The 27,098-nt window shown below is 44.9% G+C and overlaps 1 protein-coding gene across 1 annotated transcript; it reads left to right on the forward strand.

The window, feature by feature from the left end:
• Positions 1-2,829: 2,829 nt before the first annotated feature.
• LOC115585731 (nucleolar protein 4-like) lies at positions 2,830-27,098 on the forward strand. The gene is made up of 8 exons (XM_030424345.1): positions 2,830-2,835; positions 2,978-3,047; positions 14,904-15,385; positions 18,082-18,273; positions 19,250-19,438; positions 23,420-23,533; positions 24,564-24,795; positions 26,602-27,098. The coding sequence occupies exons 1-8, from the start codon at positions 2,830-2,832 to the stop codon at positions 26,856-26,858; spliced, it is 1,542 nt and encodes a 513-aa protein (XP_030280205.1). The 3' UTR covers positions 26,859-27,098.

The raw sequence follows: 27,098 nt of genomic DNA on the forward strand, positions 1-27,098 counted from the left end.
CAAGCAAGTAGAGCATTTTTTTATTGGACCGGTCAACCCAGAATATTTGGCAACATACACATTAATGCAGCAGTTATATAAATTGAAAAACAACAATAGAATTCTGACTGGGAGGACTCACCAAAATGCAGCCGAGGCTTTTTTTGTGAATGTATATGAGTCAAACCTTCATGTAAAAGCATAGTTAGGATGAAAGAGGCACTTTTAAGATTTACCGTATCTTCGTTTTCAGGTCAAACTCATTTTCAATGGGAGTGCTACGGGCACTTTTACGATAGCATCAAAATCTCTATTTTTAAAACAGTAAGAAGTCTCGACACAACATGAAACTTTGCTGGTAGTATCACCAGGGTCTCTACACATGAACACGAGCATTGAGAACATTGTTTGTGTACACAGAGTTTACTAAAAAGAAGGTTTTTGAACTACTCACGTTAGCAGTAGCTTGTTCCGCTCGCCGGAAATTGAGTCTGACCCGAAAACGAAAATACAGTAAATCTTAAAAGTGCCTCTTTCATCGTTATTATGCTTTTACATGAAGGTTCAGTTTGCTGATAATACTCACATACTTTTACTTCAGTCAGGGTTTGAATGCAGGATCTATACTGTAGTGGAGTATCATCACAGTGTGTCAGAGTATCTGAGTACTTCCTCGACACGACGCCTGAACATTCATCCTGATACACTTCAACAGAAAGACGATAATGAAATGATTGTCTTCTGTTCATTTGTGTCTGTGTGTTTTTTTTTTTTTAATAAGCTTCTCTTTTAAATGCATTAATGTACTCTGGAGTTTTCCCTGCCGCTGAGTAAGGGTCATCACACCTTTACAGAAGAGATGAAGAGATGAAGTGTCTCGTTACGCTGGAAAAGCTTCAGAAGCTCTTCAAAGCCGAAACAATGTGATTCAGAGAGACGGACGATGTACTTCACACCGACGGCTGTATCAGCTACTTCAGCTCAGAATACGTCCTGTAAAGTTATCATTCATTCAGTGTGTGTGTGTGTGTGTGTGTGTGTGTGTGTGTGTGTGTGTGTGTGTGTGTGTGTGTGTCGGGGGTGTGTAAGCAGTGCCAGGCTGTGACAGCAGTGTCTTTGTCACTCCTCTGCTGACTGTACCATCCTCCTATTCTGCTCTGTTGACCTTCTGCACTCCTTTTATACTGAGGAAGCCTGTCTCCCCCCTACACACACACACACACACACACACACACACACACACACACACACACACACACACACACACACACACAAAGGCATCATTTAATTCACCCAAATTGTGTAACGTCACACAGATATTCGCTTCTTGCCAGTCGTTTTTTTTTTGGCCTTTCGTCTGCTGAAATGTGATATTTGTTTCACCTTCAGACTCTGGTAACTTAATCTGTCACATAATCGTTCAATTAAGTCACTTAATCAGGATTATCAGAATCTTCACTTCCTGTTTGTGCTACAGATATGTTTGGACCTCCTGATGGCGACACACGGGTCGACCTTCATCACGGGGAGATATTCTCACCATCTCTCTGTTGTTGAGCAGAAAGGTTTGATTATTTTTTGGTTCTCTGGCTCGAGGGTTCAAAACTAACGTTTCAGAGCACCTGGACAGGAAATACGTTTGTGACAAAGCTCCGCCTCCAACAGTCGTGCATGTGAGTCACGTTCTTTATCTCCGCCGTCATCACGCGTGATCGGCTGGAACGAGGTCACGTGAGATCCATATTTTGTTTTCGTGTCAGGATATCGATTAAAACAGGAACGAACACAAAACTTTCTGACTTTATTGGCTTTAGAAAACGAGGGCAGAGTTCTCCAACAAATATCATGATTGTTGTGCATCGTGCATCACGGATCTGACGTCTCTCAAGCCGCCACGAAGATGTTTTTATTAAATGTTCGGCTTCGACTGGATGATCTGTGATCGGGGAGAGGCAGAGCGACAGGTTGTACACGTCAGAGAAGAAATCCAAGGACTGTGAGTACAAGAGTGTTTGCAGCAGTCGAGTCACAGAAACTGAATCTTTGGTTTGTGTCGGTTGTAAAACTGTAAGTCTGCAGCAGATAACAAGCAGGTAGTCCCGTCCGCCCTCCTGCTGCTTCTGCACCTGATGACTGACAGGTGTGAAGCTCCCACCCTCCTCTTCCTCCTCCGACGAGCCGATGTCAGCGCCGACCGACAGACAGCAGCAGCCTCCGCCCTGACGGTGTAATGAATGGTCGTCCGTGCTGCTCGCCTCCTTCCTGCCTCCTCTATTTTTCATGCTCGTCCTCCGTCTCTGCTCCTCGTCTCACATCGCTCATCCTGTCCAACCTTTTCAACTCTTCGTCCTCATCTTCTGCTGCCTCCTCCTCCTCCTCCTCCTCTCCTCTACACCTGATGATTTTCCAGTGTTTCTCTGTTGTGCTCGCGGAGACGGTGGAGATCGGTCAGAGGTCTGAGCATGAAAACAAAAGGAGAAAACAGGAGCAGAGAGGCAGAGGGAGTGGAGAGAGGACGAAGAGCTGCACGGATGAAATGAGGGCGTATTAAAGCTGGTGAAGAGACGTAAATGATCAAACAGAGGATAGAAAGAGGAGAGGAGATCAGAACCGGCCTCTCTCTTTATCTACTCTCTCTCTGTCTCTCTCTCACATTGATCAGGCTTTTAGCCGTCGCTTCCTCCATCTGCAGCCCGTCTGTGTTTCTAACGCTGGAGCTTTCAGACTTCTGTGTCATGATGCTGAGTGATTATCTGTCAGATTCACTGACGCCTCAAAGTGTGCGGTAGAGCCAGCGTCTCGTTATCTAAAGGCCGCTGGTTCGATTCCCCTCGATTCTGCAATGGCGACATGTCGGTGGGCGAAGATACTGAACCCCAGATCTGCTCCTGATGTTCTGGTCGGGCATCGTGCGCTGCAGCCGCCGCCATCAGTGTGTTAATTACTGTAATTCGCTTTGGTTAAAATGCAGTAAATGTAAATGTGTGCGTGTGTCCAGATGGCGTCCATGCAGGTGGACGATCCGGGCGTCACCGCGCAGACTTTATTGGAGATGGCACCTCAAAGACGTTAGAGGACAAACACTCTCTCTGCAGGAGGCGCTGCTTTACTCTCCCTCTGTTTGTCTTCTTCCTCCCCCGCTTCTTTATCCTGCGTAGATGTTTAGGGGATTTATATATGCAGCTCCTGTGTGTGTGTGTGTGTGTGTGTGTGTGTGTGTGTACTGTATATTGTGCCAGGTCCAGGTGGAATATGCATGCAGACAAAAACTTAACACACATTTTATCCTCATCGTCTTCCTCCCGCTCTAGTTTTTCATGTCCCTTAAATGATGGATCGTAGCTGCGTTCCGGTACCGAAGGCGGTTTATCATCTTTAAATATCCCCACACGGCGTATTTCCTGTTTTATCTCAGAAGCTTTTGAAAGCAGCAGCGGCGCCAGGAACCAAATATTTACATCATCCACTCATCTGCCAATAATTTAATCACCTGGGGCCTCATTACGGCAAAAAAATGTCCCTTTTCAATGACAGAAAAAAATCCTACAGTCCTCAAATCTTTACTTTAAAATCCTGTAAACTCGATTCTTCAATCGGCACTCGTCCTGTTATGCCTGTATCCATGACAACAGCAATTATCCCGTCAGTGGAAGAGAGAAGTTGTTTATCCATTAACACATGAGCCAGGATGTTTAAAGCTAACAGGCTAACGTCAGAGTTAGCTTCTCAAACAGGCTAATTTGAACCATAAATCTGAACTTTATAACAACTTCTGGTCTTTTAAGATGTTACAACATGTTTTACAGTATCTATCACACTTGTTTTATCAACAATCAATCGTCACATCTGAGAAACTGCACTCAGATAATTAAATCAGAGTACAAATCCCCGAAACAAATCTCGGAACAATAAAGAAAAAAAAGAAAAATGAAGAATGTGAACGTGAATTTTTGTGGAGACAATGAACCAGATTGTGTGTGTGTGTGTGTGTGTGTGTGTGTGTGTGTGTGCCTGTGTGTGTGTGTGTGTGTGTGTGTGTGTGCCAGCTGGTCCTGTCAGTGAGGGGGTCGCTGTCACCACCAAGACGAAGAAGAGGAGGAGCAGGAGGAGGAGGAGGGCTCAGGTCGCCTCTTTCAGTGGGACGAGGGTGTGTGTGTGTGTGTGTTTGTGTGTGTGTGTGTTTGAATAGGAGGGTCGTTGCTATGGCGATGCCAGGCAGGGCAGGGCCTCGCGGTGCGGCGTGCAGCCACGGAGAGCTAGCAAGCAGCTCGTGCCGCGTCTTAGCGGGATAATCCATTGTAATCCCACGCAGGGGAGTCGGCAGCTCCGGCTCTCCCCACCTCCTCCTCCTCCTCCTCCTCCTCCTCCTCCTCCCCTCATTCTTTCTCCCCCACAGTCTCCCCACGGCTCCCTCATCCCTTGGGATAGGAGGCAAAGGAGGAGGAGGAGGAGGAGGAGGAGGGGGAGTGAAGGAATTAGCATCTGTTACCACTCTGGCTCAGGTTAGCTCCTCTGAGCGGAGGGAGGGAGAGAAGCCTCGAGCTGTCACTGCGTAGTGAAGCCGCAAATGAAAAACGACAGGGGACGACCCATTAGAGCTTCCACCCTCCCTCTTCTCCCTCTCCATCCCTCCATCCCTCCATCCTTCCCACTTTAAACTCCTCTCTGCTCTTTGTACTTCCCTCTAACCCTCTAATCAGCACTCGTCTGCTCCTCTGCCTCGCATCATCCCTCTCTCATCTCTCTCCTCTGTTGTTTGTCTTTTTGTCATCTCGCTCCCTTCTTCTTTTTTTGTTTTTCTTTTCCCTCCACCTCTCCTCATCCTCCTCTTCATCCTCCTCCTCCTCTGCAGTTCACTCAACAACGCCCAGCCTGCTAATGACACCCAAATCGATTCAGCGCTCTTAATAGCTGACGGAGAATTGTAGAAATGTAAAAAGCACCAACGTTTGTTTTTTTGTTTGTTTTTTTTTGGTTTGGTTTCAGACTCACGTGTGTCCTCGAGTTTCCATCCGGCTCGAATCCTGAATTAAAACGACGAATGAAAAGACTTCCAGTAGATGATGAATGTAGTCCAGAGGTGCTTCTGTTTCTGTCAGTTTGTACATTTACCGACAGATCCTGCAGACAGAATAATAGAAACACCCGACAGTTTCACTTGGTACGATTCCCGAAGGTTTAAACAAAAAACTGTGCTGTGTTTTTAAAGATGGAGTAGATAAGTAAAGTAGTTTACAGATGCAGGACTGCGGCTCTGATGTCTTTTTCTCTGTCTGCAGAGATGAGATGAGATTTTATTGATCCGTCAGCGGAGAAACTCACTCGTTACAGCTGCTCAGGAGTTGTAAACTCGGGAAGAAAAACCAGAGTTTCAGTGACGGATAGAAAAGAAAAGAAGATGAAGTTAGAAGTAGAGAAATCTGAATGATACGTTCACACTTTCGTGATTTAATAATATGAATATAAATGATTTGATTTCACTCGCTTGTCAACACTGAACAGTCTGAACTTAAGTTATGGAAGTGGAAGTGTGAAGCAGCAGAAAATGGAAATACTCAAGTAAAGTATCTCAACATTGTACCAAGAAGCAGCTCTGTATGACCCAAATCTACATTTTTATTGTTCGGTGGCGACCTCTCGTGATGATGATGATGACGGAGCAAAGGAGGAAGTCAGGTGAAGTCTGCAGGTGGATGTTCCGCTGTGGGTCAAGATTCAACACGGACTTACGTACTTAACTTTAGCTAATATACGTATATTCATCCAAACCGTGACTATTTCCCGTTGCTAAACACGCGGTGACGAAGATCGTATTGTCCAACGTTCGTACGTTTCGTTTCAGGAGTCGTGTCAGTCGTAGCTTTCTTTCGGTTTGAGGATGTGTTGAAGAAAACTGCTGAAGTTGAGATGTAAGTTTGGGTCGTCTGAGACCCTGCGTGACCTTGTCGGCGTGTAAAGACCATAAAAAAAGCTGAAATTGCTTCTTTTCAATGGCGGTTATGTTCTCAGAGAAAACTTTGGTTTAGAGACACATTCCACTCTCAGAGACACATAATCCAGCGTGAAGACGGGAGCTTCATCCAGGACACAAGTTCAATACATCGCCGCCGCCGCCGCCTGATGAAGGTCAGCGCTCTCTGTTCTCTCCGGGGTCATCGCCGCGCCCCTCGCCATGTCACCATGTGACAAGTGTGACGCACAGATCGCGTACATACACCCACGTGAACTCACATACATGCAGAGATCATATAATGCAGCCAGTGACGGACAAAGACAAGCCTTTCTATTCACACACACACACACACAAGGTCACATTGTGTGTTCTTTCTGAAACCAAAGTAAACAGGCAGCAACTTGACGTTCGCAGCTACAAATCATAACGCAGCTCAACAGAAAGCTGATGTATGAAATGTTTGCTACCGGCGACCTGCTCGTGTTCTGCGAGCGGAGCGTTGTCGTGCCCTTGAGTTAATGTTTAAGATGAACGCGTCTCGTGCTGCCGTGAAAACATCTTTTTTTTTACCAGCATGTGATGTCTGTTCTCGTCTGGCTTCGGGGAGCAGATGAAGACAACATGGAGGAACACGAGGAAGACGAGTTTGAGCGCCAAAGGAATTAAGGATGGAGGAAGAGTAAGAGGCAGGGTTTGTGTTCGCCTCCGCCTCCACAAGCTGCCGCTCACACCGGCCTTTATTTTCTTTCTTTCGCCTGCATCAAAGAAACAATCTGCTTAATTAATGTCGGGGTTTTTAATCCGCCCGCCCGGTTTAAATCAATGCACAAGTGCCCCCATCGCTACAATAGAGACATTGATTTGTTGCGTTCTCCCTCGTGTGCGGCTGCGATGTGAAATATCTCGCGACGATTATTAAATCATATTGATTGAGACGTGCTCGTCTGCTCCCGCTCAGAGCTGCACTCAGGTGATGTATGTTTAGTTTTTATAAATTAAAGGGCCGTTGCTCTCAACTTCAGATATTTATATATATAAATATATAAATATATATCCTCTGTGTAATTAGAAGTGACAGTAAGTTGACTTTACATGTGGCGTTTGGTGCGAGCTGGTCTCTGACGGTGTCGGTGTCCACGGCAACAAACTGAAAGCTATTTTTTCTCAGATGATCTCAGAGTTATCTCTGCTGTAATTGTCACTGTGTGCTGAAACTGTTGTTTCATTCATCAGAAATATCTGGCAGAAAGCTTTGAATAACTCACCACACGTTTGACGGTTCGGAGCCCGTATTTTAACGGTTAAATGTTTCCCGACTCGAAAAAGGAAGTGAACGTTTTTCTACCGTTCTCCACAATATAAATGGCGGTAAATGTTTTTGTAACTTCTGCCTGCGCTTCAAGCACCTCGATGTTGTGTTAAGTAGGAGGTTTCTTCTATCTGAGGATGTTTTATGTGGTTTGGGAGTTAAGAGGCTGACCCTGAACCAGAACCGAGGACCTTTGATTCATTTTATTCCTCCAATCAGCTCCTCTACTGTCAAATATGAGATAAAGGTAAAAATAACTGTCCCAAAAAATATTTTGCAATGATGTTTTATGAACTATTGAACAGTTTGAGCCCTGAATGACAAAGTAATTTGTAAGGAATGTTAATGTTGGTAGCTGAGAGTGTTTAGTTTCCTTTGACAGTCGAGATGTTTCGTTCTGTGGGATGCAGACGATCAGCAGCAGCCGTCCGAACGTAGACGAACAAACTCTTCTTTAAAAACGGAGATGTTGTTATTTCTGTCGGGAGTTAACGTGGAGGAGATCATGTGTTTGGTCGTGAGCGTGCTCGAGGACGTTCATCGTTTGAACCAGAGAATCTGCAGATGAATTCGATACCGGACGTGTTTATAATCCAGTGAAGTTCGACCGGATACGAGACGGATTAATCCACGTTCTTGTTATCTTTACCGGCTGTAATCCTGACGGAGATCTGGAGCAGCGGTCTCCCGTTTGTAGATGCAAACTCCTCTAAGAAAAGAAAGAATACACGAGAATTGAGCTTTTTTTTTTCCCCCAGATAAACTCAGCGGGCTTCTCTTTGTGTCGTCTCCACGTGATGTCTTAACTCGTTTGGCTTCACGCTGTCAGAAGCTAATATTTGAAGACAAACAACACACACTGTTCATTACACAGCGATGAGCTGGTGAAGCCGAGGGCGAGATGATCCCCGTCAGATTGTTTTCCTGTCATCAAACCGGTCCATGCTTTTGTTCTGGACAGAACCAAGTTTGTCTGAGTTTTTCTGTCTTGTTGTCTGTACGGCTTCAGATATCTGGACTCTCTGGAGAAACTGTCCGCTGGTCCTTCAACAAATTTAAACGTGACTTTGAATTAATTCTCCTCTATAACAGTGTTTAGTTTTGCAAGAAGACATCAAATCTTGCCGTGTGATTGAGTCTCATTACCTGTAAAGTGAGAAGCTGCCGGATGAGAACAAATTAAAATCTGGTCAAATCTGATCACCTGAATCAGAGCGAGCGAGCGAGCTCGGCGTCACTTCATCCTCGTGTTCACATTCTTATCTAAATGTCAGAAGATGTAAATGTCAGCAGGCTCATGAGTTTTTCTTTGTACCTTTCAACCTTGGTGTGTGTGTTTTTTTTTCACCTGGCAGGTGAGTGACAAGGCGAGAGTGGAGTGAATTGAAAAGACGGAGACGAGCGTGATTTACGGCGCGTTGAAAGGCCTCGCGCGCGCCGCTAACAGCTAACAGCTTGACGGTTTATACGGCCGGTTTCCGAGCTGTAAATGCAGAAACATGGCGTGTTCTCAGACACACACTCCTACTTGTGTTCGACTACTCACACACACACACACACACACACACACACACACACACGTTGATGGAGATGTGTGTTGCTTGGTCAGCTGATGCAGCATCTTCCTCCTCCTCCTCCTCCCAGTGGACTGTGGGATGAACAATGATTGACTGTCAGAGTCTCGCTCCACATGTCCCGCTGCTCTGTGGGGACACACAGGCTTTTAGCTGTGTGTGTGAGTGTGTGTGTGTGTGTGATTGTTTATGTGTGTGTGTGTGTGTGTGTGTCCTTGACGTGAGAAGACATTTGCCCTCTTAAACACACCGGGTGCCCACCGTGCCCCCTCACACTGCAGGGAAACACTAAACACTGCCATGCATCACAGTCACTGCTCTTCTACCCAGAGACTGGAGGAGGAGGAGGAGGAGGAGGAGGAGGAGGAGGAGGAGGAGGAGGAGAGGGAGGAGGAGGAGGAGGAGAGGGAGGAGGAGGAGGAGGAGGAGAGGAGGAGGAGGAGGAGGAGGAGGAGGAGGAGGAGGAGGAGGAGGAGAGGGAGGAGGAGAAGGGTGCAGGAGAAGGACAAGTGTCAGCGGGTGGAGGGGGAGAGGTGGTCGTGGAGGTAGAGAGTCGCACTTTAGCCCCACTTTAGTGTGTCCTTGATGAATGAACCCCGCTGCGTCTGTCGTCAAGTGTTGAGTCATGAAAAACCTGAAGGTAAAAGCTTCACACTCGGAGGAGCCGCGACCGCTGCAGGCAGCCGGGGGCTCAGCGGTGTAGAAACGTGGCAAAATGTCCACAAAAACATTTTCTCAGATCAGCAGAATCCACGTCTGTTTGTTCAGCATGTTTCACTCACTGATGGAGCATCATCATCATCATCATCAAATGATAAAATGATAAGATGTGTTACTCCTGGAGGAGCTCTGGAGCTGTGAAGAGACGATGGAAGCTTCATATTTAGCTGCGATGTCGAGAAAGTAAAAGTATTCAACCCGTTTTAAACCTTTATTTAACCAGGAAAAAAGACTCATTGAGATTAAAAATCTCTTTTACAAGAGTGTCCTGGCCAAACTCTGCTCAGTAACCAACACGCAACGTCCGCTTACATTTTCAAAATAAAGGCACCAAAACTTTGTGCTTAGATAAGTCAAACTATCAGACTTGCACACTGAACTCTGGTTTAAAGGGACAGTGTGTGCTATATCAAGTATTTAGCGCCATCTAGCTGTGAGGTTCTACGCTGCAACACTCCTTTGCTCACCCCTCCCGTTCTGAAGACGTTGGAGACGTTCCGGAAGCTACGGTGGCCCTGACGGACAAGAAACTCATTTTCAAAATATGGACTCTTTCCCAACAGCGTCGAGTATTTCTACTGATTCAAGTAATGAGGTAAAGATGTAGTTAGTTATTAAGGCTATAAAACTAGAGGTTCCTTCTCAGTTCTGCAGTCAAGCTAGCTCTGAGCGAAAACGCGTTTAGCCTTACTACGTAGCACCACGTGGTGCTTTGTGTCCCTCTCGGCAGTCCGTAGTTTTTTAAAACCGGAAAGACATGGCGGCCTCCATAGAGCTTTCCCGTGCTGTGTATATTCAGATAGGTAATTCTTCTCTCAGGACGATAAGTCAGATTGTTGGCAGAGGTAATTGTACACCAATGAGGACTTACTTATGAACGAAGACGTTGATTTGAGTTAATAAATTACTTAAATCGTCACACACTGTCCCTTTAAATCAATATGAAAATGTGCTTCTTTGGCTCTGACGCAGCATGAAAGTAAATAAAAGTACAACATTTGCCTCTAGTAAGTAGCAGAAAATGGAAATCCTCAGATAACACTTGAATAAATGTGCTCTACATTGTTAATTCATGCATCAGTTGTTGTTTCCATGATAACTTGAATCTGAGGTCTTTGTTTTGTTGGCGAGAAACACAAACAAACATTGATGATCATAAATAGTAAATGAAGGAGCGGCTGTGTTGGAGTTCCAGCTGATGTATTTCTCTCCGCCGATGACTCTCACTGTGCACGCAAACGCATGAATCACAGTTTTTATATCAGAGCGTCATGAAACGTGTAACTCAGCACGAAGTCGACTTTGTGCGGCTGAATGAATCCGTTTTATTTGCGTCGTAACTCTTGAACTTCGTGTCGAGACTCTCTCAGCCGACGACGATGTTTCACTGCCGGATTGTTTTGTTTTTTTCCAGGTGGTTAATCCTGACCGAGCAGAAGTTACAAACGTTTACAGTCGTTCTCTGCTGCATTTAGAAAAAAGGTCGCGTACGAACACAAAGCTGACTGTAAGAAGCAGGGAGGACAGAAGACGAGACGACTGTCCATCAAATATTCTGTCACTCCAGAAGCAAAACTAAAAGTGAAACAGGACGTCTCTTTATAAATATTAAACCTTATAAGTCATCAAATAAACACAACGCAAACATTTTATCTCATTTAATTTATCCATCTTTTCATTTCTTTTCGTCAGACGAGTGAAGCTCTTCCACATCTCTCTCTCTTTACTGCCGTTTTATTTTATACTTGCGCTAAACTAACCGAGTCTAATAACCATATTTATGTACAGCAACACAGATACTACTTACCTTTATTCCTATAGATTATTAAAGATGATAAATTGAATTAAATTTGGCTGAAATATTTGTGAATTGAAGTGTTTGATCAGATTTGATTGACGGTGACGTTTCAAGAAAAGAAAAAGAAAAACTGAAACTTTCATCACATTTTGACTCGCAGTCTGAATCTCGATTGGTTCGGTGTTGAAACTTCAGCAGGAAACATTGAGGTGATGTTCGACTCCGAGCGTCTGAGACCGAAACAAAAATGACACAAACCTACGTGGACGTACGAGCGCAGGATGTTTAACCTTTCGTCCTCGACCTTCTTCGCGTCTGTCAAACTGTTTGGCTGTTTTTCCCGCTGATGTCACTTCGCCCGAGAGACCAATGAGAGGCGTGATGTGGCTCTTCTTGTTTCTCTCTGAGTCAGAGGGCGATGTCGGCGAGAGGGAGGGAGAGAGGGAGAGAGGGAGGGAGGAGGGAGGAGGAGGGAGGCAGCTCCCTGAGAACAACACAAAAGAATAGATGGATGTTGAGGAGGAGAGCGGAGGGATGGAGGGATGCAGCGACGGTGGTCTCGCTGCTGAGGGCTTTCCCTCTCATTTCCCTTTTTTTTAAATTCATCATACACTCTTACATCCTCCTCTTTTCTCTCCGTCTCTAATTCAGATTCACGCTTTTAAAATCAGGCGGTAACGATGCAGGATGTACACATTGTATATGTCCTGGGATCTGTCGGAGCAGACGGAGAAGAGAAAGAAAAAGAGATCCAGTAAAAAATCTCCCCCACGTGTCCGTCCCTTTGCCTCAATCTCTCTCCACCCTCCCCCATCTCAATCCTCCCTCTTCCTCATCCTCCCCTCCGACTGCTGCCCCCACCCCCGAGCCATGACCCCCCTCCCCTCTCCATCCTCCTCCTCCTCCTCCCACCACCCCCTCCTGACCTCTTTCCTTCTGCCTGGCTGTACCTCCCTCCCCATCGTGTATCACCCTCTCCCTCTTCATCTCGGTGCCTCTCGACCCGTCTCTCCATGCAGTGGTTTGGGCTCCACCCCTCCCTTCCTCCCTCCTCCCTCCCTCCCTCCCTCCCTCCATCCCTCGCCCACCAAACGAATGACACAGTCGATACCATCCCCTCTCTCTCTCTCTCTCTTTCTCTTTCCATACATCCCTTTCTCCTCCCCACATCACAGCCAGTTGACTCATGTAGATCAGCTCCTCTTCCTCTCTCAGTTTTTTAAAATCACTCATCTCGTCTCATCCGTCACATTCAAGCGTTTTCTCTGCGTTCACTTTTGTGCTGCAGGGGGGAAAAACTGCGTTTTAATTGAAGCTCTCTTTAAACGATGAATTGGAGGAAACGCTGGAAGTTGCACGAACGATCTCTCATCACCTCTCCGTGTTTGTACGAGCAGGAAAGCTTGGTTGTGGACCGGTCGTCTCCTCCCGAAACAATAAAACTTAACAGTCAGGCGGACGGGCATCCATCCATCCATCCATCCATCCATCCATCCATCCATCCATCCTGCCTGCCAGTCCACTTGGCACACACCATTTATTCCATGATCACTTATTTAGCAGCCTGTCTGCCTGAGAAGAGATACAGACAGAGACGGAGGAGACAAAAAATAAAGATGTTGGATCTGCTTCGGTGATAAATACTGAGAGGTTTAACACCAGACACGCTGTGATTTAGAGCTTCTTCCTTTTAAAATCATTTCCCGAGATTAAACCTGAAGTTTTCTGGCTCCTTTTGCCTCGTGACTCCTCACGACAAAAGGTTCAGATGAGCATTTTAACTAAAGGCTTCGTTACATCACAGTGAAAGGCCTGAATTGATGTTCGGCCTCGTGCTGCGTTTGTTTTCGTCTTTTCTCTCGTCACTGAGCCGACGGTCAGTTTTCTTTTGTTACAGGAGGAGGGAGCGTTCCTCCTGCAGTCGTGCTGTGACGGTCATGTGTTTAAAGAAAAATGGGAGAAAACACACAACAAATAAAGTTAAAGAGAGATTTGATTCTGTAGATTTTGTGATATTATCTTCACCAACGCAGCTCGACTGGTACGAACTGATTTGTGACCTGAAGCTTCTTTATTTTTCTCTCTCCTGTGGTTTTTATTTAATAGGCTGAATTATATTTTACATGCTTTCCTCGTCTGTGAGCATTAATTTAAGCGGGCCCACTTATTGTTTTAATCTGGTGAAGCGTACGTGTGTCTGTAAGCGTGAGTTGTTGTGTAGTTTTGTTTTATTTTGAAAGCGAAAGAGAAATTTCGGTCGACAACAAATGTTTCTAGTCGTCTTAAAGAAGTTTAGTGGATCAGTCGAGGGCCAGCTTTCTTCTGAGGGCTTTGATTTTTCATATCTTAAGTACATTTTGTTGGTAATGTGCTTTTAGGATTGACAATTTTGAAAGTTTGGATTTTTTAATACTTTAATGGCGCTTAAGTGAGTTGGGGAACTAAATACTTTCACAGTGCCTTCAGAGGAATTATTGGTCTAGAAAAACAAACACATGAAGTGAAAGACGGGGAACACGCTGGCGGGGAAGAAGAGGATGCTGCAGTGATTCAGCTGAAGTAGGAGGAAGTTTGGTGATGAAGATGATGATGAGGAGGAGGCGGAGGAAGGGGGAGGGGCCTCTGTCATAATGCAGGGTGCCGGCTGTGTTGTTGTCTGGGCCCGGCTGCACACTGGACGGGTTTAATCAAATAAGCTAGACACTGATCTCTCCACAGCAGCCAGAACCACATCCAGGGTTCTTCAGAGACACGACGAGTGAGAAACTGGTGATGTTGTTTTATTCATCTTTACTTTATTGTCAGTTCCCAGGGAGGCGTCAGCAGCCGGCGCAGCCCTGTGGCGCTACTGGACTTTAAGAGTATGAGGAGAAATTGAGGAAGTCAGTCAGAAGAGATTATTTCCTCGGGTCAGAGTCCTGCTGGCTGCAAGAAGACGGGAACCATCCCCCCAATTTCTCTCCAGCTGTGCGACCGCTGTGTCTGCACTGATGAGATCTCCTGTTCTGTGTGCACGAACTATAATGCTGAAAACAGAGTGTTTTGCAGCAGGCGACTTCCTCGCAGAGCTGGTGTTTAGTGCACATGTTGAGAAGCAGGTCAGAGGGAAGATTTTTTTTGAGTCAGTTTATTTGCTGGATTCTTGTGGAGGACATTCAGTTTGTGACATAAACCTGAAGGATACAGAATCAAGTGTTAAATCTCATGAAGAGCCAGGAGGGGAAAGACTGGAGACATCTTTACTTCTTATTAACAAGCTGAGGTTGATTTATTTTTGCCCAGTGAAAATAATTTCCCCAATTTGTGGAGAGAATATTTGACTGCGTGTCACTCACAGGGTCGTTGGGTCGTCTCTGTGAATTCATTCTGAGCTCAATAAACACAGATATTATTTGAGGTATTTCTCTCGTTCCTGCAGGATATTAAAATCCTCCCAGACGCGCTGACGTAAACAAACCCTGAGTAATTATGAGCTGCAGGTTGAGCCGCGTCCCGTCAGTGTTCTTCTGACAGAAAATGTGTTTTTCAGTCTGTGATGTTTGACTTCTCTGTGTCTGTGTCTCCTTCCAGAGGATTCATCGTCAGAGAGCGGCAGTGGGAACGGCCTGCCCGCCCTGACTCCTCCCTCCTCCGCTGTGACGGACGGCGCCATCGTCCGGGAGGCCGAGGTCATCAATGGCAACGGTGGCCCCGCCCCGCTGGACTTCAGCACGCCCACCTCGTCCTCGTCATCGTCCGAGGACCAGCAGCCGATGAACCTGAGCGACCCGCCCCCTCAGCGGCTGCCCCTGTCCACCTCTCACCTGCCCGTCACCGTGTCGGCGGCGGCGGCCGCGCTGCTCGGCGCTCTGCACCCCAACGCGCCCGAGGAGCTCCGCAGGAAGTACCCGCTGGCCGCCAAACCTCCTCTGGCTCCACACCCGGCCCTGCCGCTGCCGCACACACACACCCTTCACACACATAATGCACACACTCCCAACACACACTCCCAGTCCCACACACACACCGCGGAGCTGCGACTGGACCGAGACGGCAGGGACTACGGGGGCAAGGTGAGACACACACACACACACACACACACACACATAGTGGTTTCACACTGGCACGGTTCTGGTTCTGGAGTCTCAGAACCTTGGTTCTGTCTGGCGAACCATCCCACTTTCACACCAGTTTAAGTGGAACCAAAGTGGGAGGACGTCATTCCGCGTCACACAGGCGGAAGTAAACACCGCAACGGCAAACTGGCAGGTCGTGTGGATTATTTACGAGCGTTTGTTTTGTTCCTGCAGCTATTTGCTCAGTTTTTTAAGTTTATTAATTATTTGTTCTGGCGTGCGGGTGAACCCAGCCTTGGCCATCTCTTCCGAAAGTTCGTTGTATAATTTGCTCTTTCTTGTGGCGGTCTCTAATTTCTCCTGGAATTCAGGTGATGCCCAAATCGCCACCAAACACTTAGTTTCTTCTGCAAACCACTGAACATTTTTCTTCTCCATCTCCTTCTTGCTTTCCTGCTCGACACGCCCACTGATGATGATGTCGACTTTTCAGGTTCCGAACCAGTCTGAACGCGCCGGCCGGTTCAAAGTTGCGTTCGGGAACCAGAACCGTGCCGGAGCCCTGCCAGTGTGAAACCCCTAACACACACACACACACACACACACACACACACACACACATAGAAGAAATAAAAACTATCAGCAGTGTTTCCGTTTGCAGCCGCTGTTAAACTTTAAAGTCTCTGCAGAGAATCTCAGCTGAAAGTCTTTTATAAAAGTTTTCAAAAATAATTAATGCTCTGTGGCATTTATTGATTTATTGTGAGAAAAGGTGAAGGTTGTGATTAAAGCGAAGAAGACATTTCTTATTTCATCCTCTGCCGTCCGTCCTTCCTTCAGTTGTCTGCGCTCCCTCCGCCGAGAAAACAAACTTGTTTTTCTCTCTCAGACGTCGCCATTTATTTATTTACAGCAAACACGAATTCTTGTCTTGATTAAATTCACCGACACCTCCGCGACATTTCATTTAAAGGGTCGTCTTTTGTTGGAATATGAAAGCCGTCTGTGAAGAGGAGTCGCAAAGTGGAATTAGAAAAATAAAAAGATGGAGGTAGAAGTGAGGAGAGATGGAGGGAGGAGGTGCGGGGTGACCGGATGAGATCCGTCTCCATCCTTTTCTCCTCTCGCCGTCTTTTGTGCCGAGCTGAATAGCGAGAACCTGGCAAACAATACACGCCGGCCTTGGAAGGGAACACATTACTGCCAGACTGTCTACCTGAAGACGCAAACACACAGTTATACAATCCTCACACACACACACACACACAGTGAGCTGGAGGCAGAAGGGACTTTGTTTCTCTTTGCGTTTCCTGTTTGTTCGCCCGTCACCGAGTCAAGGTTCCTCCAACTGTTCGTCTCCGTCTCTGTAAGAAGAGCTGCCTCTCAAACTGGATCCCAAATCGTCTGAGTGTGAAAACTATATTTACCTCAAAGTAATTAACTGGAAGAAAGGAATAGTGTCGTTTAACTTCACCATCTGACGGAGCTGTAGCCTGTTGAAGGAAAGACTCGCTTCACTTCTGCTCATCACAGTCGTTCACTCGACTTTTACTCCCGTCAACGTGCAGGAAAATACAGCGAGTAACATGACAAGTTTAACCAATCTTTAGCAAGAATGGGACCAAAATCTCAAGAACAGGATCCTGGAACACAAGTTTATATTCAGAACAATGACGAGCAGAAATAAACCAACTTAAAATTTAAGCGAACAAAGCGTCGGTGTCTCCGAGGACAAAATAACAAACGAAAATGAGCAAACAGACAAACTGCTTCCTAAAAACTATCAATCATTCACTCCAACAGTGAAAAATCTCCGTCCTTGTTCCCTCGAGTCTACGCTGACGTCTTCTTGTGTCTTCTTCTTCTGACCAACACTCACAAAACCCAAAAGATATTCAGTCGACAACAACATGATGCAGAGGAAAGCAGAAATCTTCACATCTGTAGCAGCTGGAAACAAACATTTGGCATTTTTACAACAAAAAAAAATGAAAGTTGTTTAAAAATAATTCTGATTTATATTCTGTCAAACAACCAATCGACTCTCGATCGTCACAGCCGTGATTAGTATCGCACCTTTACAAACACAAATCAATAATAAAAAGGACAAAATAACATTAACAGACTGAGAATTATCACATGCTGAACACTGGATGATCCAGAGGAGCCTACAGGATATAATTAGTGAACACAGATCACACTGACACCTGGATACAGGTGAGCTGCTGGAAACAAACACGAAAGACAGGATGAAGATGAAGCATCTGTTGCCATGGCAGCAAACGCCCCGGCGACTGTCTCCAGGCTGCAGACCGACCTGCGACCCTCCGTCAGAAAACTTTTCCTCCGCTGACTCTCACTCAGCGATCCGACCGACAGACTCGACCCGCAGCGACGCAGCTTTATTCTGTTTCTGTGAAAAACTGCAGAGAAATATTGAAGTAATTGTTCTTTATTGAGATTGTAAGACGAGCTTTCTGTTTTTTGTGGTCCGCTGATTGTCTCCATTGGAAACCTAAATCTTTGTATTTAAGGAGCTTTTCATTAGCGAGCTGTCAGATCCTAATGAGACTCTTCGTTAGTGTTTTATTAAGGACACAATGGACCACTTATAAGCCCCCAAATGGTGTCAACAGACAGACGGTGCGTGAGAGTTTTAATGAGACTGTGTGTGTGTGTGTGTGTGTGTTCAGTCTCCTCAGTACAGTTCGGGCGGCAGCTACGACAGCGTGAAGATGGACATCAGTGCCGAGGATCTCACCATGGGGCGTCACGGCAGCCAGGTCGCCCCCGACGACGATGACGACGACCACGACGACCACGACGACAACGACAAGATCAACGACACGGAGGGAGTGGACCCCGAGAGACTAAAGGCCTTCAACGTGAGTCGGCAGACCTTCAGCTCCGTCTCACATCATCACGTCCCCGCCGGGATCAATAAGCTGTCTCCTTATATTCATAAAGAGGAAGTACGGAGGAGCTGACTGTGATTTAAAACCTGTCGGCGTCATTGATCGCACGCTCGCACGACGGCAGAGAGCCGCGAAATACACGAGAAAGTGAAGAGAGATAATGAAGAGTCAGATCATTCACTCAAAGGCCTGAAAATGTCTTAAATACAAGGTCGTAAACATTGATTGCATTGTTAAGTTTGCTGTTATCAAGTTGCATAAATGTCCGTCTTTCTTAAATGTATTGATCACGTCGTAACAAACGGAACCAATAAGGGATTTAAACTGTGATATTTTGATGTTTGTTTGCTGATCGTGACGTCACAGCCAGCAGCAGGTGGAGACGAGGTGTTTTCTCGCTCTCCCTCCGATCAGCTGAGACTTTATTTAAGTTTTTATAGTGAGAAGACGTTGTTTTATTGATTACTTTTAAACTTCATGAATTCACAGATAGAAACAGAACAGTTACGACACTCCGAAGAAAAATCAAGCTGACTCGCGCTCGTTAGAAACTTAGAATAATCTCCTCTTATCAAAAAGGTAACTGCTCTCAGAGGTGACTGATCATTCATTTAATTTGCTTTTACTTTAATTTGCGTAAGTGCAAGTTATAGTTAACTCTGGTTATGAAGGAATTAGAGTTAGGAGTCAGTAGAACTTGTAGAAAGAGAATAAATCCTGGATTCAGTGTCTGCTGAAGCGTAAAGAAGCTTTTATTTGCCAACAAGTTCGACACAGAAACTTTAAGAGACAATCAGAGAGGCTGTTTACTGGAGTTCATCTCTCCTAAAGTGTCCAAATAAACCTTTACTGCAGCTTTGACACGCAGACAGACAGTAAACACACGAGATAACTGCAGCTACGAGACGATTCAAACTCACAGCGGCGCTGTTTTCTTTCCCTGCAGATGTTCGTGCGTCTGTTCGTGGACGAGAACCTGGACCGGATGGTTCCCATCTCCAAGCAGCCCAAGGAGAAGATCCAGGCCATCATCGAGTCCTGCAGCAGACAGTTCCCGGAGTTCCAGGAACGCGCCCGCAAGCGCATCCGCACCTACCTCAAATCCTGCCGACGCATGAAGAAGAACGGCATGGAGGTACTGGTGGCTCTGACAGTAACTCAGTAATCTAAAGCAGGGGAGCGATGAAGGAGCAGAAAAGGGAAATATTCAAATAAAATACCTCAAAATTGTCCTGTTATTGATTCAGTGCTGCGGCTGAGGGAGAGTTTCGTTATTAAATATTCCTAATTATTTTCTAAATTAATCACTTTTCCATGAAATGTCAGAAAATGCACATCGTAAATTCCACTCTGCACTTTTTTTTAGCTCCGATCAATCAAGTTTAAATCGTCTTTTTAAGTCTTTCGTGTATTTTTTTTATCAAACAACAGTGTGTAAAACACAAATATATTCAGTCTAGAATCATATGAAACATCCAGAAACCTGGAGCGATGAGTCAATTAAAAAATATAATATAATAATAAGTTAATTTTCTGTCAGCTGGCTAACCAACTGATCATCTCAGCTCCTGACGTGTTTGTCACAGTCACATATTTGAACATTTCTGAGTCGTGATTCTGTTTTTTGTGCTTTGAGCTGAGCGCTGCAGCCGGCAGTTTGGAGAAATTGGTTTTAATTGAGGCTGAGCTGTGCAGACGTGCCGTGTCGGAGCGTCGCAGGTCTGAAACCTGCTCTCAGAAGGCTTTTAGGCTGACAGACACATAATTCCCCCTTTTCACTGTGCAGACGTTTCAGCGGTGACGTGAACTGTGAGCCTGAATCAGTCAAAGCACAGAATCCTGTTCGTATTTACAGGGTTGGAACAAACGATGGGCCCAATGATGTGGTTTGTTCTTTATTCTATACTGTTGTTTACACTGTTTAACCCGGGGAGTCCGATTGATCAGCAACAGAGCCAATAGTTCCCATAATGCACTGCTGGTCTTGCTTCTTTTGTCAGTCAGTCGACTCCTGTGGGAAGCAGAGAGCTCGAGCACGTCGCTTCTGTTTTCCCGGTGGTTTTTATTCTCTGACGGTGAAGTAAAATGTGTTAACTGGATAAAAGTGGGAAAAGGAAAAGACCCTCAGATGATTTGAAACCAGGTTCACACACAATCGCACTGTTCTGTTTCTGGATTTTGTCAGATAAGATAATAAAATAATCTATTTTTAAATCGTGCCACAAGTCACAATGTGCATCTTATAAACACCAAAGAATATGAATTAATGTATCAAATGAATGTGAAGGAGAGGAACGAGAAAGTCAAAATTGTACTTTGACAGTAAGATTTTCATTTTTAATTAATATCAGTTAGTTGAAGAAGCCAGCGGTCGACCTGTAGTGGACAGTGTGTTAATGCAATAACATGAACCAGCTGTTTTTATACTTATATTTTGTATTATGGACTTATTTTTCCATTCTAAGAGATTTCTGTCACCCTGAAGAAGTGGCCGCCATGTTTCTTGGCTGTCAGACTCGTTACGTGCTGTCATGATACTGACGTTTGTAACTTTGATACGACACCTTGAAAATGTTTGCGGATGAATATAAGATGACGACAAGACGCACTTTATCAGAAATCAGCAGAATGACAGGATCGAAGTTTAAAGGTCGCACTTTTTTAGATGTATAAGTTTTCTCTCTTCAGATTAGGATTTTTAGAAAATAATCTGCGTATTAACAGCAGGGTTCGTACACATTTTTCAAGGTCAAATTCAAGCACTTTTCAAGCACTTTTAAGGGTCATTTTCAAACTTTTCCAGCACCTTATCGCTGGGGTAAAATACATATCTACAGGAATATACTCATGATTATATTTTTTTCAGTTTTTATCACAATTATGTACACTGTATTATAATGTAAACATCTAAAATTATGTTTCATAACAGCAAAAACTTTAGAAATTAAAGGAGAACACAAAGTTTTATCCAAAAAAAAAAAAAAGGGAAGCCACTTGCCGTTCTTCAGGCACACTTGGCACCGAGACAAAGAGACCTGAGATCACCCTGTAATTTTCTTTTTTGACATAAAAAATAAAAAATTGCATCAAATTCACCTCCAGCCATCCTTCTCTATTGCTACCAGGCTGCATGTGTGGTGACACACACACACACACACACACACACACACACACACACACACAAACACACACGCACACACACACACACACACACAGATTTTATTTCTCCTTGTACGAAGCAAACTATCCAGTCTGATCCCATTTTTTGCCAAGACACAGAGTTATAATGTCATGCACTTTCAAGCACTTAAACTAAAATCCAAGCACTTTTCAGACCTTGAAAATGCAACATTGGAATTCAAGCACTTTCACTGATTTCAAGCACCCGTACGAACCCTGTAACAGGATGTCAGGGAGAACGTGCAGCTGGTTCTGGTGGATCAATACTGCAGAAAAGAAAAGTATTGAAACTGTTTTCAGTTTCAATAAATCAACTCTCAGTTCTGATTTTCTCAACGATTTAAATATTGACCAAAATACATCTCGTGTTTTCTTTCACTAACGCCACTAAAGAATAAAAATATGATGCTTTCCAAAACGTTCACATTCACAGAGAAGAATAAGAAAACTATTTGTGCCACGTTAACGTAGTTGAAGCCTCGTCGTCGTCTCGACATGTTTTATTTGCAGACATTTTCATTTTCTGCCTCGTACATGCTGATAAATATCATGCTGCTCCAAACGTGCATGTTATTAAAATTACTCGTGTCGCCCTGCTGCTCCCTCCAGGGCAACAGTTCATTCTCAAAAACGTATCTGAATAATGTGATGTGTTTATACGTTAATGTAATTTTTCCTCCTCTACATTATTTATTATCAAACAGCAGGCAGCAGCTTTTTCACTCCAGCACGCGGCGACCAGCAACAAATAATTATCGTCTGTTGAAAAGAGGATAAAAAATGTGTCTGTAAATGGGTTGTAACTATAGAAACAACATGTTCCTGTCAATTTATTTCAGCTCACATATGTGCCGAGCTGCGGAATATCTAATGAAGAATCCCCCGCTGCATTTTTTATTTGCTTTATAAGGCCGTTACGGGTCAGAAGCGTATGGAATCGGATTTCCCCCCCGAGAGGATTAATAAAGTAGTTCTTATTCTCCACAAACTGACAGATGTGTTTTGTTCATGTGCGTCACTGTCGATAACACGTGATACACTTTACTAGTAATTAAATAATAATAAAATGCTTAAATAAAGAGCTTTAACTCTGTCAGCGTGGTGACTGCTCCCTCTGACATCCTCAGTATATAAATATAATTATAAATGTTTCTTCTGGCAGAAATAAACTTGTGTAAATGTTCCGAACAGACGCTGGAGGAGCGAGTTTTTACTGCAACTGTGACTAAAGTCTCTGGACTAAATAACTCGTCATGCATATTTAATAAATTAACTCTTTATGTTTTATTGTGTAGATTAAACTGTAGCACCGACACAGAGCAGAGGCATGCAGGAGAGGTGCATGATGGGAATATTAGATGTGTTGACCTCTGCAGGAAATAATGTGAGGAGTCATTGAAATGTCTCTGCTGCCCCCCGGTGGTGACGGCTGACGCTACACTGCGTTGTTAATGATCCCCTCTTATCATTTTTACAGCTTTTGCACATTTGAAATCAAACCACGTGCAGATTTATTCACTTGAAGATACTCGTCGATCTAAAAGGAAGTTAATAATTCAAATTATTTACACCGTTTTTGAGTCTTACCTCCAGATTTTTCACAGAATCAGTAAATCGTAAGAGGACTCTTTATTTTAAGGAGACAGAGCTGAAACTAAACATTTTACTGGCAGCAATTAAAGCTGATGACTCTGTTTCAGCTGCAGCGATGATGATGAAACAAATCAGGCGTATTTTGGTGGTTTTTAACTATAAGTGAGTAAAATTTGAGGCCGATCCTGAATTATATGATTCATTTATGGGTGGATAAATATATGGAGTGATGCAGGGTTTTCTAGTTTGACACTGGATTGGATGTGATGTCGTGTCGTTCTTCATCTCTTCATGTATCTTTCTTTGCAAACATACTTCACGTCATCGTTCTGTCGTCTTGCAGACACGCCCGACTCCGCCTCACCTCACCTCAGCCATGGCCGAGAACATCCTCGCCGCCGCCTGCGAGAACGAATCACGCAACGCCGCGAAGAGGATGCGCCTGGAAGCCTATCACGTGAGTCTGCAGACACTGTGTCGGCGTGTCCCGTTCGTATGAAGTCCAGTGGTTCTGTGTCGAATAGTTCCGATTCTTCCAGTTATGAAAGCTGGTTTAGGAGGGCGGGTGTCCACAAAAATAGAAATATTAATGAACTCTCCTCTCAGGAATAAATCGGAGGCACTTTATAGTGAAGAGAAGGTTTATTTTTATTTCTTTATATTAAAAAGAATACATTGCTTTACATTTAAATGTCTGAAACCACTGATGACGTAATATTTCCACTGAAGAGTTCAGTAATAAACTGTAAAATCATATTTTAGCTGCTTCTTGTGAGTTGATTGTACCTGATTGTGATAAATGGACGGATGATGTCATCTCAGATTGATCGCAGGCTCCTGTATGGAGTCAAAATCACATCGTGAGATTTTGTGATATCTGCAAATATCGTATCGCTGTCCAAAGATATAAAAGGAAGTTAATAATTACAATTATTTACACCGTTTTTGATTTTTACCTCCAGACTTTGCACAGAATCAGTAAATCGTAAGAGGACTCTTTATTTTAAGGAGACAGAGCTGAAACTAAACATTTTACTGGCAACAATTAAAGCTGATGACTCTGTTTCAGCTGCAGCGATGATGATGAAACAAATCAGGCGTATTTGGGTGGTTTTTAACAATAAGTGAGTAAAATTTGAGGCCGATCCTGAATTATATGAATATTTTAATCAATACAACAAAATATCGTGTTGTAACTTGAGATGAAAGTGGGCTCAGGGAATTATTGTTTTGTGTTTACCAGATTCTGTTGATGAAAGTTGGTGTAAAACTTTAATATTTTAATCGTTTTGTTGCCTTCTTGACTTGATCCCTCTTGAAAAAGGATCCAAATCTCAGATTAGACGTTTAAATTGTAAAATAAAGGTGATGAAAAAGAAAACAACAGACAAATCAGAAATCCTGGCTCTCAGAAATGAGCCAACACTGCACATCCCAGCTTGTTCTGTAGTATTTTGAAAATCTAACCCCTCACTTCCTGTTTGCAGGATGATCAGATCTCCATGGACAAGCCGTCCAGCGGCGGCGGCGGTCTGAGGGAGCCGGCGTCCCTCGCTCACTCCGCCTACTCCCTGGCCGCGTCAGCCTTCTCCTCCCAGGACAACCAGCTCTACATCAACGGAGCCGGACTCAGCTACGCCTACCGCGGATACCCGGGCCTCGGCGCTGCCATGCAACACCCCGTTTCCCTGACGACCGGCGCTGCTGCACAGAGCAACGGTGAGGAAGTGAAGAGGGGGTCTTTATGGAGACGGACAAGACGGAATAATGAGAGGGAAGAGCGAATAAAAAAGAGGAAGTGGTTAGGATGAAAAGAAAAGGGCACGAGTGGGTAATTTGTTCTGAATGAGGAGGAGATGCAGAAGAAAAGAGATCAGTGGGAAGAGAAAGAGCAGCAGATGGAGCTTAAATATGGAGTCGCACATCCAGAGCGAGTTCACTGGAATAAACACAGGCTGTGATTGTAAGAGGCTGTTCAAGTTTCACTGATGAACATTCGTCTCCGTGTCCGTCAGCTTCTCTAACTGTTTCAAGGCTTCAAGGTTCGATAAAGGTGTTTGATCACCTGATTAAATCAATAGTATTCTCTATCGTTGTTTGGTTGTTCTGGTTCGTTCCTGCCGCTTTAAGAGACGTGAAATAAATCTCAGTTTGACGAGTGACCCAGTCGTCCTGTCTCACCTCCGATCACACCCGTGACCACCGACAGGTGTGATCACAAATGTGCTTTGGTTGGTGTTGCAGTCGCACCCAGCGGTGCAGGAGAACACCGAGCAGAGCTTCAGGTGTCATGTTGCGTTTTAAAAGAGAGATTACAGCTTCAAGGTTACCGAACAGCTCTGAGGAGAGTTTGATTAACAGCAATCTGCACGTAGATCAGCAGGTTTTTATAAATACATTATAACTCCAGACGTGATCAGACTGAGTTGTGCATTTATTAAATTGACAGTTTTTAAATCAAGTAGTATCTGTTAATTTATGAACTGTGACAGAGGAGATGAGAGTGTCCTCAGATGTCTGTTGAGGCTCATTTATACTTACGTCCAAAAATAGATACGTCTGTTTTAAACAATATAACCGCCACGACTTATAAACTTCCAGCTTCCTGCACGTTGGAATGGATGTTGAGCAGTACAACCACTAGAGGGCGCCGCTCCGGGTCAAATTGGACTCCCACGAGCTGTATCACAATTCAGGGTCTGTATCCCTCGAAGGACGCGTCAGCCGTTGTTAAATGTGACGGTTTAGTCTTTGGAGCATTTCCTGTTTGTGTCACCAGATGTTTGTTTTACCCTTACGTCACGATCTCTGCCGCTCAGGCCGGCAAAAGTGACGATCTACGCCACGCGATGTCGCCATTTTCTCTCTTTCTTTCTTCTTTTTCGGGCGCGCAAAGAATCTTGGGATATAGGAGGCCATGAAGGATCGTAGCGGTGCATCCTCCAAAAGAAGAAGCATCATTGGCCTTCAAATGCTCCTCTGAAGGATGCAGACCCTGAACTGAGCCACAGTCATGGACCTCTTTTGCCATCGTCTGACTCGTAAACTCGCGTAACCTCTTCTCAAAAAGTTCCACCATTTTTAAACTTCTTCCTCTGGTATTGCTCCATTGGTCCGCATCCGTAAACTTTTAGAAAACATAAATGAGCCTTTAATAAGCTCCAAACATGGTCCACACATACACCTGAATGCTCCTGGCCAACAGTCTCGATGAGGTAATAAAACCTCGCTCCTCAAGGAGGTGATGTAGAGCGTATCAGAGGACAAGAGTCATAAATATTCTCATGAGATAAATTCAGCTGGAGCTCCGTCAAATCAGCAGAGGTTGTTTTGAGTGGAATTAAACCAAATTAAAGGGTTTGTTCTCTCCTGAAGGAGGAGATATTTCATGGTCTGTCCTCTGTCATTTTGAACTGACTGATCTTTTTCTCTCTCTGCTCTCCTTCTCGTCCTTTCACTCCTCCACATGACTCTTCTCTCCATCCTGTGCCATCGATCCTTCATCTCCCTCCTCCTCATCTTCAGGTCCAACAGACCTCAGCATGAAGTCCCTCACCTCTGCCAACATCAGTAACTCCTCCGCCTCCACCAACAACAGCCTGGGCGGACGGGGCAGCAGCGGCGGCGGCGGCGGCAGCGCGGGAGGGGGCGGGGCGTCGACCCAGCTCAGCCAACCGGAGATCACGGCCGTGCGTCAGCTGATCGCCGGCTACCGGGAGTCGGCCGCCTTCCTGCTCCGCTCGGCAGACGAGCTGGAGAACCTCATCCTGCAGCAGAACTGATGTGGGGAAACGTGGGAGAACACACACACACACACACACACACACACACACATTTCCCATAATGCTTGTTTTGTGTCCCCGCCGCCCCCCGACGTCTCTCCTGAACCTCCTCTCGTTTTTGCTCCCCTCTCTCCTTAAACCTGGATCATCTGCCTTCTCTTCGGAAACTGTGGCCACTTTTTTTTTAATACTTGGAGAAAAAAGTGGGACGGAGGGATGGAGGGAGGGAGGGAGGGAGTG

The sequence above is a fragment of the Sparus aurata genome, chromosome 7 (assembly GCF_900880675.1).
Source record: "Sparus aurata chromosome 7, fSpaAur1.1, whole genome shotgun sequence".
NCBI lineage: Eukaryota > Metazoa > Chordata > Actinopteri > Spariformes > Sparidae > Sparus > Sparus aurata.

What these genes read in the sequence shown, in the direction of transcription:
- LOC115585731 (XM_030424345.1), top strand. An exon ending in AGAGACTAAAGGCCTTCAAC is followed by an intron (nt 18,274 to 19,249) that starts GTGAGTCGGCAG and finishes CTTTCCCTGCAG; the next exon opens with ATGTTCGTGCGTCTGTTCGT. An exon ending in TGCGCCTGGAAGCCTATCAC is followed by an intron (nt 23,534 to 24,563) that starts GTGAGTCTGCAG and finishes TCCTGTTTGCAG; the next exon opens with GATGATCAGATCTCCATGGA.